Source organism: Meleagris gallopavo, chromosome 5, assembly GCF_905368555.1.
Source record: "Meleagris gallopavo chromosome 5, MGAL_WU_HG_1.1, whole genome shotgun sequence".
Lineage (NCBI taxonomy): Eukaryota > Metazoa > Chordata > Aves > Galliformes > Phasianidae > Meleagris > Meleagris gallopavo.
The window spans coordinates 24,789,001-24,802,607 of record NC_139408.1 but is presented as its reverse complement, the minus strand read 5'-3'; the positions used below and the strand labels follow the sequence as shown (position 1 = coordinate 24,802,607).

The 13,607-nt window shown below is 38.0% G+C and overlaps 1 protein-coding gene across 1 annotated transcript in view; it reads left to right on the top strand.

Moving 5' to 3' along the window:
* Positions 1–13,607, top strand: part of SPTBN5 (spectrin beta, non-erythrocytic 5) — a 91,147-nt gene that overhangs the window by 52,155 nt on the left and 25,385 nt on the right. The window contains exons 36-45 of the mRNA XM_085224816.1: positions 1,223–1,327; positions 2,315–2,500; positions 5,636–5,791; positions 6,390–6,581; positions 7,193–7,288; positions 9,330–9,448; positions 10,040–10,154; positions 11,200–11,313; positions 12,567–12,688; positions 13,305–13,467. Coding sequence (XP_085080942.1) covers positions 1,223–1,327; positions 2,315–2,500; positions 5,636–5,791; positions 6,390–6,581; positions 7,193–7,288; positions 9,330–9,448; positions 10,040–10,154; positions 11,200–11,313; positions 12,567–12,688; positions 13,305–13,467 — 1,368 coding nt within the window. The remainder of the gene's footprint in view (positions 1–1,222; positions 1,328–2,314; positions 2,501–5,635; positions 5,792–6,389; positions 6,582–7,192; positions 7,289–9,329; positions 9,449–10,039; positions 10,155–11,199; positions 11,314–12,566; positions 12,689–13,304; positions 13,468–13,607) is intronic.

The following is a 13,607-nucleotide window of genomic DNA, read 5'->3' as shown; positions in this document are numbered from 1 at the left end:
TCCCCAGAGACAGAATGCATGGAAGAAGTGATTGTGCAACCATTTTCTTAACATCAGGAAGGAGTCAACAGGCACAGCAGTGCATTAGGGAGGTACAGGGATTCGTTAGAAAATGTCATAACAGTATTAAAAGTGACTAGTGAAACAGTTTCCTTAAAACTGATTTATTTTTTTATTTTAGACTACAGTCTTACTACCTCAGAGACTGACATGATAGTAAATAAAATTAATGCCCAACAGTTGGAAACACAGCATGAAAAGATAGCAGATCTAATATGCTAGTTTCGGGTACAAGATTATCAAAGGATCGTAGAATCATATGATATTTTTCATAAATAGTCAGCTGAATAAATACAGGATAGAAACAAAGTGGTCTTATAGCAGTTCTTCTAAAAAGATTCTGGAAACTTAATGCAGTTTACAAGGTGAATTTGAGTTCAAGGTATTGCGTAAAAGGTAAGCACCATACACAAATGCATGATTACAGCTTGAAAGGCGCCAGAAGTAAGCTCTCTGCTACCTTCACTCTGGCAGCCTCAGCCAAGTACTGCATCAAATCATAGGAACACCATTTCAAAATAAGTGGAAATGGAGAAAACCCAGGAGAGAGCATTGAGAATAATCAAGAAGACACAGCATCTGGAATGACTGATCTGCTCCAATGTAGTTTTAGCGAGAGATGATAGAAATACCTATTAAGCCTATGTGAGCCTACAAAAATGTACAAAGCTGAAGCAAATGTAAAAGAAATTATTTTCTTTCTGTGCTGAAGAGGGTAGAATGTAATGAGATGAAATATTAGCAATGCATTTTCAGCTTATGTATTTGGAAAATCTTGTTAATGGTGATGGTAATGAAGCAGTGCAATAAATTGCCAAGGGAGGCTATAAAGTCTGTGTTATGGGATGTATTCTAAGAAGAAACTATAAGGCACGTCGGACATGGCAGTGTTGATCTGGTTTTGGATTACAAGAATGGCTGTTGAACTTACCAGCTTTGTGATTTAGAGAAAGCTGGTCAGTTTACACAGTAGGACCTGCTATTGTATCTCTTTCTTACTCAAGACCATAAAGCTCTGCTATTTCATTTCCAGTTTTGAATTGCCTTCTATTCCTTTTATTTCCTCTCAAGTGTGCTGTAGAGCTAATATCCCTTCTCATATTTATGAATGGGATTATGTGATGTTTAATCAAGTGAGAGAAATATTAAATGTTTTTTGTAGGTTTATTTGAAAAGCAGTGACCTTGGAAGCTCTGTAGATGAAGTAGAGCAACTGATTAGGAAACATGAGGCTTTTGAGAAGCTACTGGCATCACAGGATGAGAAGGTACAGTAAACAATAAGGAATATTCTACCAATATAGGAGCTGGAATAATTCTATTTGTTTTTTTTTAATGTGCAACAGATGAAATTGCTGAACAGATGTGATGTGCCTGATATGCTTGAATTAGAGAAAAATAGGGAAGCTTAGTGAAATAATAGACAGAGTAGTGGAGAAAAGTATTAAACAATCTGTGTCCAAGTCTTGTCTGCATTGTCTTGAAGTAGTTGAAAAAAACACTTAGAAAATCAAATACTGGGACTTAGGGGGAAAAAAGATATTTAAAGCAGACCATACTGTGTTATGGATACCAGAAGTTTTCACCTTTTTTTTCTTAAAAAGAATGTGGCTTTTGAAGCATGTAAAATATAATATGTCAGAGATGATGTTTTGCTAATTATTTAAATATACGTTTATTATATAATGTCTGTACTAAATTGTTAGTCTTTTTGCATCTGTGGAATTGAAGCTGGATTGCTCACCCACACCTAAAAGAATCTGGCTGGCTGATGGCCAGCTGCTGTAATTCACCCATGCTAGGGCTAAGCTCTGAAACCTGGGCCTGCGCCTGTTTCTCCAGATGGAATGAGCTCCCAGCCCTGTACCTGCACCCTAGCAGATTTATTATAGGGTTGAGAACTACCTCCCAACACCTGATTTCTGCAAAACAATAAAATCCAGGCAGTCATAAGTGCCAGGCTTGCTCCATGACTCCTTGCACCAGCTGATCAATGGGAAAAGGACTCCTGTAGCTACAGCTTTATTTTGTCTAAACAATCACAGTATGCTAAAGTAACAAATGATAAGGAGATAGTGGATATGTTGTAGTACTGGGCAGCAGGCATTGTGGGGGAAATGCTGGTTAACCTGTCCCTAACTTTTTTTTTTTTTTGCTCCTTCCAGAAAAAAATGGTATGGAAATTAGCCTGAAGTTTTATTTCTTTAACACCACTTGAAAGCAATTAATTGACTTTAGATTTGTTGACTTCTCAGATGATGTCTCTTCAACAACAAGCAAACAAGCTAGAAAAGGATGGTGGATTGGATGGGATACAGATTCAGCACAAACTGAACACCATTCTTCAGAGGAAGCAGCAGATCAAGAATCTCTCCCAGAGCAGGAGAGAAAAGCTGCAGACCGCCCTTCTTCTGGCTCTTTTCTATCAGAACTTGGCAGAGGTAAGAGAAATTTAGACAAGGGTGGGAGTGGAAGAATGGGGAACTGCTAACATCTGTTGGATAAAATGCTTATTCTTGCCAGAGATTAGCTGAATTGATAATTTGCTCTGAGATGGCAACTGCTGTACTGCTACATTCATGTGGTAGGTGAGCCAATACCATTGTTCTTACTGTACATACCATTGTTGTGGGATTGTGAGCATTCGAGCTTCTTTATACATCAGGAGTCCTGATAAAATAAAACTAATCAAAAAGTAACTGCCAGCCACTACTTTATGCTTCCTTTAGCGGGATAGAAAGAGTGTTTTAAGGCAGAGTGAACACAGTGTGGAAAGCAACATGGCAAGGGCACCAAGCTCTACCAGTGGATGCTTACTGAAGGCCTTCAAGACAGTTCTGTAAGTGAGCATAATTCTTCAGCTACAATAAGCGTATCTCTGCAGATTAGGTTAGCCTGTATCCAGTTCTGGCCATAGTCCTGTAACCAAGCAGCTCTGTTCCTGGCAGAATGGTTGGGAAGGTATAACAGGTAGGTTTTTCAAAGGATAGCACAGAGTGTGTGACTGAAAAATGTCTTAACATCCAGTGTGCTGACATAGGCAACAGCACATAGACAAGAAGGGACATTTGCAAATACTCTCGCTGACCTGATAAGCCTTTCTGCTGATACATCCCTTAGAACATTCTCCATGTTTTAAAGAAAAACTGCAGGTACTTATTACCTCCCATTCCACAAAAAGGGCACTTGTCCTGACGCAGTTCAAATTAGGGTTGTCAGCAAAGACCTATCTTACACTTCTTCAACCGACTTCTAACAACAAAATTTTAAAAATAAATAAAATAAAATAAAAATAAATAAATAGCTAGTAAATTCCATTTATAACAAAATATATTTAGAGCTCCCCCAGTAACGATCAAATATTTAAATATCCACTTCTTTGGCTATATATAAGCAGAGGCGCACTCTGCTTTTTAAAATAAACTTCATTAGGAACTATTTACACAGTCAAATATTAGCCTGTATTATTTAGCCATACCTTTCCTACCACATGAACCAGTTCACTAATCACATCAGTCCACCTTGTGGCCTAGAAGCGGATGGAATGGACAGTGCATTGCACAGTGCTAACATTTTCAAAAGAACACTGTATCTCTGATGAAAAGGTCACATACCTGCTAACATTCACTCTAGTGGAGAAACCGTCATGTGCTCCTAGAGATACTTCTCACTAAGAATGCTTCTTAATTGCTTCCCATCTATCTATAATTGTCAAATCAGTACTTGGACTGAGGTCCTCCTTCATTCCATCATCGTGAATAACACACAAGACAGCATATGGCCCTGTATAGTGAGGAATTTCTCTGCATTGATTCAGCCAGGAGTTCTGTAGTGAGTTTTTGCTCTCAAAGTAACTATTCATTTAGTCTGTCAATCTAAAGTCATTGCCTACTGCAACAGAATGTGAATGCCACCAAGGAATTTAAAGAAATTCTTACAGTAATATTTCTCTTCCTTTTTGGTTGAATGGAATGCTTAACTTAAATTTAACGATGTTCTGGGTGTGTATGAGTTCATTTATGAGGACAGTCCCCAGAGGAGAGTTAAACTGCAGAGATGAGTTTTGAATTTAGTTGTGCAATCTGTGAGATCATTGCTTATTCTTATTTATTGGTAGTCTCTTTCTGAAGAGGTATTCAGATCTTGCCTGAATGCTTTCCTGTGTAACTTACTCTTGGGAACCTGCTTTATCAGGGTGGTTTGACTCAATGATCTCCAAGGATTCCTTCTAACCCCTTCAATTCTGTGATTCTGTGATAGTACAGATCCACCCCCCTGAAAATTCTTACTCCATAATTCATTTCAACTAATTTCCACTGATCAAACAGGTTTTTGTGTGTATGCTTGAAACACGTCTGTTAATAAAAAATCATATACATTTTGAAAACAAAGATTTCTAAATTGATAGAGCCCACATTTTTTTTATGAGTCCCATTGAAATAAGACTGTTCTCATGTACCTGCAGTGAGTATAGCACTAGGCTCACTGTCCTTGTCTTCAGTAAAGTGAGAATAAATTAAGCCAATAAGAGTGCAGATGTGGTTTTTTTTTTTAAATAGTTTTATTCAGTTTGACATAAAGCCCTTGCCTATTATTAGAAAATAGGTGAGAAATCACCCTTTGAGAGGTAGCGTGCAGGGAATACATTCGTTTTGCAGCCTAACTGCACAGATGAACCTCTCTCATTCAAATGAGAAGTCAGTTTAAGTGACCTCAAAGCGTTAGTATGTGGCTGGGTAATGGGAGAAGGTCCTAACTTGTAAGGAGGGTGTCAGAAATGAAAACAGCAGATGACTGCTGTCCTGTCCTAGGCAACCTTGACAAAAGGCAAAAGACTCCTCTTTGAATCTCTAGCTGTACTTTTGAGGGAAATGGTTTCAGGAGAATGTGCTGCTAGTGAAAACAATTTTTATTGTTTGTAAAATTTCAGCAGCTGAAATAATACTTAAAATTTTTAATTAACTGAGCAAATCTTCCAGTTGTCAGCTCTCGTATGTAGTGCAATACCACAAGGACAGCCAAGATGCTTTGAAACTGATAAGGCTGGCTTCAATTTGCTGTTCTGTAGTCACTGAAGTGGTCTGGGGACAACGGAATCAATTACAGTGTATGTCAAGTGTTCACTTGTGTGCTTTGATGGACAGAAGATACTTGTGTCAATGCAAAGTGATTAAGATTAGCAAACTGTAAAAAACGTGGAAAAGTCACTATCCTGTTGTCCATTTCCTTCTATGTAAGTTTAAGCCTCCTAAGAAAGAATTTCTTAAGAGAAATGCGTAACACATTATTAGTCTTCATGGTTCAGCTGGTGGTCCAAATGTGATGTTCCTGATTAGAATATTTCAAACGTTATGAAGTGTAAAAGCAAACTGTTTGCTTTCAAGGAATTTTTTTATTATTCCTGTTGTCAGATAAAAGTTATTTTCATTTCTACCTGCTTTTATTTCCTTTCAAGTAGAATAGTTCAGAAACTGAAAAGCCCAGGGATAGGAAACTTCATAGAACAATGTACTAGGAGGAGACCCCATGATGGCATGTAGTTGTCATACTAACTTGAGTGCTTCATGGTGCTACAGGCAGAAGACTGGATCAGTGAGCGCATGCAGAAGCTGGAGGATCCTTCCATACAAGATCCTAGCAATCTGCAGGACAAAATGAAGCTGCTGCAGAAGCATCAGGTCTTTGAGGCAGAGATTCTAGCAAATGAAGAAATCATCACAGCTGTTAATAAGGTAACACTAACACTCTGCTAGTGTTTTTACAGATCACTGCAGGTTATCTAAGAATAAGAAGGATGGATAGCTTCCTCACTGTCTCTTTACCATTTTTTCTACTACATGATGAGAACCCAGTTGCTATACCATGGAAATGGAATCCCATTAATTTAAAACAGAGAGATTCCTTAATTTATCTCTCCAGGAGACTTCCATCTTTCATTACTCTCCAAAGAGAAAGATATCACCAACTTCTCCCTGTGAATCACCCCCGTGGAAGTAAATAGGATTTCATGCTCAGTTGCCGAACAAACTCACTGAACATGGGCAAATCATATAGTTGAAGGGTACAATCATCTGTAATGCCTCTCTTGTGGTCTCACTCCATGAATGTCATCCTTGGCAGGTGAATATTCAAATCCGGTCTGCTTGATTAGCTTCCAGACATAAGAGCATTACAGCTGAGCTGTATTTCTTGGGAACTGAGAAATTAGTAAGTCATTGTGCAGTGCCAATTAGGAAAGTAGCAGTCCTTCTGGAAAAGACTTGTAACATAGTAATGACATTAGAAGTCAGTAGTAACCTTCATATCTAATTCCCTCTCCTGAATGCAAAGAAAGGAGAAGCCCTGGTTTCAATGGGCCACCCAAAATCAGGGGAGATCCGCCGTCAGGTCCGCATGCTTCAGGAGCGTTGGGAGAAGTTGAAGAGAGCTGTTGCTGCCCGTGGAAAGATGCTGGAGGATAGTCGGGATTTCCTGGAATTTCTCCAGAAAGTTGACCAGGTAGAAGCCTGGATCAGAGAAAAGGTAAATTAATTCTAATATTTAAACAAAGCAGCACACTAGAGACTTGCTATATCACAACAAATGTATGATATGTGTCAACCTCCAGACTAATTTCTTAGGGCCTTCTTCATGAGAGAATCACGATGTGCTCTACAAAAAACATGGAAGGAATAATTCAACAGATTTCTATAGAGTTTCTGTGCCAAATTTGGTTAAACATACTAACACATCACATGTAAAGTGTGCACATAAAGAAGTTGTGATTATTATTCTTGCGTGTCTCTGTCAAAACAGACCTAAAAGTACACTAAAATAGAAGGGACTTCAAGGATGTGGCAACTGGCATTCAGCTTCATTGTCTGTCAAATCTGCAAGTTTCTCTTTGAAGGAAGAGTCATTAATCTACTAAGTTTTCATTTGGAGTATGTTTCATAATCAGTAACAGATTGGAAAAGGAATTGGGGCTAAGTCTCATCATTATCTAAAGATCAGAAGTGACTACTTCAGAAGTTGTAACTCAGTGATTCACAGAGAAAATCACAGAACTTTTTGCAGCAACATAAGCATTGGAATGTGTTATGTTCTTGTACTCTTCACCTGAATGTTTGTCTATCTGCTGCTTCTTTCCTCAGGAAGTCATGATTAATGTAGGTGATGTGGGAAATGACTATGAACACTGTCTGCAGCTCATGAAAAAGCTGAATGAATTCCGTGGAGCAACATCAGGGGTAAGAGAGATTTTCCTTGCCTGTTTCCACATAGCTTGTGATGCTAGAAGCAGCAGTTAACTTTTTAGATAGTAAATTCCATTACTCTGAGAAGATGAAAGATCAGGGAAGTAGGAAGCATTATCACCTCCTAAGCAATTGAAATGATCTTCAATTCCCTTTGGGAAAGGTGTGAGACATCTATCAAGACAATATATTTGTAGTAGCCTCTTTCTCTCTTTATGAACTACACAGATGTGGACAAACAGGTCTCCATGTCACACAGGAAAGACCTCTATGCATACTTGCTAGTCTGGACTATTTGGCCTATTAGAACTTCATGAGTGAGGTTTACTTCTATGTGCACTCATAATATTCTCTTTAAGCTGTTTACCTTTTATACTATTTGCCAGTTCCTGTATTGCCAGCTCCCATCTTCTCTTTTTGTTGCCTATTAGCAAAAGAAAACAATCTTCTTTTATGCAAAATAAAAGCATAGATGTGCATGACACCTGGGGGAAAACCCTGAGCTCCCATTTCCAGAACCCAGCAAGATTTTCTGCAACAGTACATTAGATCTGGTCAGAAAGACAAAACACTTGAATTTTAGCACCATGGAATCAGGGAAGTGAAGCAACTTTCATTCACCCTTCAGTCCACACCAGCTGAACTGTGAGCTAAGAGTTCTGCTATGGATTATACCACCAAAAAAGAAGGATAGAGACAGGAACTGTATAAGACTGAAAAAAGAAGTATTTCCACTGACTAAGGTAGATCTTATATGCCCTTGGTCTTACAGGTTCTTGGTCTTCAATACTGCCTGCTTCTAGGCACTGCTTCTTTACCACTTTAAACGTGACTCTTAGAGGAAACTACTGAGACTGATACCTTCATAGCTGGTGCTTGAATATACAGTGCTTTATAGGGTGATCCAAACAGAAGCAGGCTGATCTTGGCACAGTGTGTGCATCCATTTAGTCTACATTTCCCCACTAGACAAATCTGAGAGCAGAGTGGGGATCAACTATCCCACATTGATGGTTGCTAAGTTTTCTACTCAGACTCTGTTATATTGTGTCCCAGGAGAGGAGACTGAGGTTTCTGAAGAAGCAATATGTGGCTGTCTACTGGTTTATCTTGTTTACTTTGTGGCTGTTTGTAATACTGAAGTACATATGGAAATAGTCATCTTGGTAGGAATTCACCATAAATAAAATTCAGATTGAATAAATACTTCTATTAAAAAATTGCTGGCATCTGGCAACTGTGCTTCTACTACTCCAGTGATTAATGTCTCCCCTTTAAGCCTTTGATTTACTGGTCTTGCAAAAATATAGAATGTTTTTGAATCCTGGAGCAGTATTCTGTGTTGACTATCCATCATGCTTCAAAAGAATTATCCATTATAATCCAGAAGATATATTTGCAGTGTACAACTATTATCCTTCCTGTAGTATTTATGTTACATGGGAAGAAAATTGAAAGGCTTAGCATACCTTTCATTATGCAGTGATGTTTCTTCTAAAGAAAAAGCAATGAAACATCTTACTATCCAATTTATGAATTGTCTCAGTTTCTTTAGACTGTGTAGATTTTAAGGCTGTTGTCCATGATATGGAACAAACTTCTGGAGAGATGCCTATGTAAAGTTAACAGCCTCAAGTCTTTTATCTGTTTGATGCAGGAACAGTCTGCCACACCTCGTCTGTTTTACGGCAGCCATCTATGTAACCAGCAGCTGCAGTTCTATTTCCTCAATGAGCCCCTGCTGGAATGCCTGGCTTAGAAGAGAAGCTCTAAGAGTCTTTACATAGTCCTAAATCACTTTGAATCACAGTTGAATCTGTGTATCATCATTACACAGTGTATCATCATTAACATCCTTTCTTGCTCGAACTGTCAGCTCATCTGGGACTGATAATAAGTGTGATAATAGAGCCGATGGAAATTTCTGTTAGTGAAATATAAATCTTGCTTGTCGCTGCTATTGTTGTTTTGCATGTGTCAGACTCGGTCACAAGCATTTTGAACATACACCTGAGCTCCTTTCTTCACTTTACAGGAGACAACAGTGGATGATGCTCACATCAAGGCTATCAATGCCCTGGCCATGAAACTGGAGAGACAAAACAAGGAAGAGACAAAGACAATATATCAGCGCCGGAAGCAGCTCAATGAGAAGTGAGTATGCTTTTAAATCTTCTACATAAAATCAAAACAGAAAGGTAGGATGAGGTATTTTTGGTGGGCTGGACTAAGAGGAGTAATGTATGTTTTCTTTAACATCATGACTACCAGACTTCATGCCCTAGAGCTGCTTTTCAGGATTTTGGAGCAGTTAGCCAAGAGGATTTCTTGTCCTGCAGGGCCGAAGTTGTGTCTGTCCTTGCAGGCAAACAGGCTTTTTCACTGCATTTTACAGACTATGTTCATAAGCTAAGACATTTATATCTGTTCAAAAAGTTGCCCTGGTGAAGTCCATATTCTTTCTGCTACTTCACAGTCCACTAGTTAAGGTAATTTAAGGAAACTGTATCAGGACTTTGTAGCTTTTACTTTCTATGCATCCTGAAAAATTTGGAACAAATACAGCCAGGTAGTTTCATCAGGCTGACGTTTCGTGCTGCATCTGCTATTGTGAGGAATTGGGGATAAGTACACAATGTAGCTCAGAAATCTAGACTTTCTTCCTTAGAACTGAGATTATGAAACTCAGTTGTGGAAGTTTTCACCTCTGAAATACACTCCTAAAATATTATTTTCCAATAAAAGGTGGAACAGTTTCCATGGTAACCTGAATGCGTACAGGAGGAAATTAGAAGGAGCCCTGGAGATTCATGCCTTGATAAGAGAAATTGATGACATCACAGAGAGAATTACTGAGAAGGTGAGTTCCCAGATTTGGATTAATTGACATGGGAAAATGTTCTGTTTTCTGAGTTATAAACTCAGAAACTCAGATACTGAAGATATACTGACTATCTAGCAGTAACCTTTGACAGTTGTCTATGCATCAAGTCTGCAGAAAGATGTTAAACACATTGCAGATTATCAGTCCTTAAGTCACTCGAGGGTAAAAAGGTAAATTTCAAAGTAAATTTTGAATACCAGGAGTTAGATGAACTACCATGGAACTTGACCTGAATTAATTATCTATTTAGTTTGAATGTACCAACTTCCAGTGCTCCAAATTCAAAGCTTATTTATTTAGCACTAACTTGCTCATCTCTCCCTGCTGTGCAATGTAGACAAATATGCAACTTTGATAAGTTCTATAAAAATCTCATCTATTTTTTTCTTCATATGGAGGTACAAATGTCTACTCTGGTTTATAATTTTGAGATTAATAGAAGAAGACTTATATAAGAATTAATTAAGACTTATATAAGAGTGGATATAACAAATACTGCTTATTGAACTGTAAGCCAGTAGTCAAATACATGACGGGACTACTTCAGGTTACAAGACCATTGGTTTGAAATTTTTGTAACAACTTTTATGAATGTATTCCTTTATTGTCTGTGATTTCACTTGTTCTGAGGATTAACTTTTTCTCCATATTTTTGCGAAACACAGCTCTTGCAAGCTTCTGCACAACTGAATGAATGGGAAATATTTGGCTATTCTGAGCTATGGGGGGGAGGGGAAGAGAGAGAGAGAGAAAATAAAGGTTGAGAAGTGTAGAGAAGAATCCCTGCCTTTCTGTTTAACATGTGAGTGCCCAGATCTTATGTAGATCTGTGAATATTCAAAGTTCTTGTTCCATTTCTGTTGAGAGCAGACATAAAGAGCTCTATAGATACTTAATTTTTAAGACAATGATAGTATTCCAATGGCAATAAAAAGGAGGGAATAAGGAAGCAATTTGATAGAAGTAAATATTACTCTTCTTCTTTGTGTCATCACCGTTTATACTTCCTGTACCCCTCCAGAGTGTCCTGATACAAGCACTGGATTATGGGAAAGATGTCGGAAGTGTGGAAAACCTTATTCGAAGACATGAAGAGATGGAGAGAGAAATCAATGTTATTAAGTCCAAAATAGAGGTAAGAAGTGAGAAAGTACGAAGGACGCTATAAAAATACTTACTTTTTTGAAATTTGATGCAAGCTCTGATATGTCTCTTCAGATCCATGAGTTGTACTGCAGTGCAGTTCAGAAATAAAATACAAAATCACAGTTCACATAGTTTTCTGATATAACTGTCAAACCCCAGAATCTTAGGTCATAATTCCCTGATCAGCTCTTGCTGTTGTAAATTGCCCAGTTTGCATGGCTTAGGACTAATCTAAGCATTAATTACAGTTTTGAGTTCCTATATAACTACATATTAAGAATATGTATGTATATTTTCTGATGAGCAGCAGTAGAAGAAATCCCATACCAATGCCTCACCATTTACACTGTTGGCTGAAATAGTTTCATATGAACATATTTTTGCAAACTTCCTCTAAATCTTTCTTTCACAATAGTATGCAATTTGTGACAATATATGTGATACCTAAACAGGCTGTGACTTTCTCACTAATTCTCATCTGAAATGTGGGTGATTACTAGTCAGCATTGCACAGAGAACGCAAGCAAGGCTGTTGTAGGGGAATAGTGCATGGAAACTCAGAAAGCAAGGTTTTTAATGCTGCCACAAATACTGTGTACATAGCATAGTATCTGTACTTCTCTTGCAGATTAAAACTAGTCTGGCATGTTCTCCTTTCTGCCTAATTAAAGTTCTTTATTTATATCAAGTTGATGTAGTTGTAGAAGAAAGATAACAAATATAAACGTGGGTTGGTGAGCTTGTGATTGGGTTTGTGACTGTTAAGGCTGTTAATGAAAACAGTATCAACCAAAAGCCCACACTGAAAGTAGTATTTTGATGCTGCTATTTGCTGAACAATATATAAAGGACTTTTGAGTCCTCTGCTAAATGGAAAATCTGGTCGCTTCTGTTAACTGGCTCCATGGCTCCTGTTACCTATCACAATCAGATTAGGATAATGGTGGCTATGACTACCCCTTCATTTTCTTCTCTGTTTTTCCCCTTCTGCAAAATTGCTTTCTTAATTGCAAATAGCATTTTGTGAAACAAAACAAATGTATCTTTCTCCACTTAGATGATTGCTCAGAAATCCATATATATTTTTTGTGCATATAATAACATACTTATTTTAATATTATAATTTAGGTATCCACTTTTGAAAACTAGAATCTTAAAATGAACTAGTTCTGAAAGGCAAATTCAGGAATGAACACAAGCTTTTTTTGGCATAAATTCACCCCAGTATAAATCTCTTTCCAGCCATTGGAATTGGAATCTTTCCGTCTTTCCACAAGGAATCCGTCCATAAATGACAAGCTGACTATGAAGCAACAGGAGATGAAAAACAACTGGCTACGACTCCAGGGGCAGGCCAAACAAAGGTAAAGGCTTCTTGTGGTCTGACTATTTCTCATCAGGAGGAAAGCTATTCCTTGGGGTAGCAAACCTACTTGTTAGGGAATTTCCAAAAGTTTTTGAGGGTCCATTCAAAGCTTGTACAGGTAGCTAGGACATCTCGATTTGGAACAAGAGTCACTGAGGGCAACAAAAGTTCAACAGATGTGACTTCAGGAAAGTTAATCTAATGACTTCCTTACTAAAAAGCCTCCAGGATAACAGATAAAATTTGTCACGAACATTTTGTGAAATACTTATTTTTTTGATGTTTCTAGAATATTTCTTTTCTTGAATATTTTCAAAACAAGAAAGACTTAGGCCTGAGCAGGAATTGTTTCTGGAAACAACTGTAAGGATCTTTACTTTTCTTATTCTAATGAACTGTCATAAAAAAGAAGGCAAGCCTGTTGTCTCTAAGGCAGCGTGCATCTGTGTAATTTTGGTTTAATGTGAAAATGGTTATGATCAGCAAGGGAAAGCTAGGAGGTTTGAATTCACTTCAGTTGCCTTCTCATAGGATACCTTCCTCTGCAAATGGGGAGGGAATGGGAACTAGACAACTCTTTGTTAGATAATGCTAAACTGTACATTGTGTTGCAGGAAGGAGAAGCTGGCAGCCTCATATCAGTTGCAGAAGTTTAACTTTGAGATGAAGGAAATTATAGATTGGATTCAAAACATCAGAGGCTTAATGGAAGCAGGGGGGCTTCCTAAAAGCCTAAATGAAGCGGAAAGCATGATTGAAGAGCATCAGCAGAGAAAGGCAAGTATCATTATTGCTCCCAATTGAATATAGTCATCTAGAGGGTGGCAACTCTGCCTGTGGCATTATAGTTGAAACTTGACGAACTTTCAGGTTCGTTCCAACCCAAGCCATTCTATGGTATTGTCAATCAGTCCTAT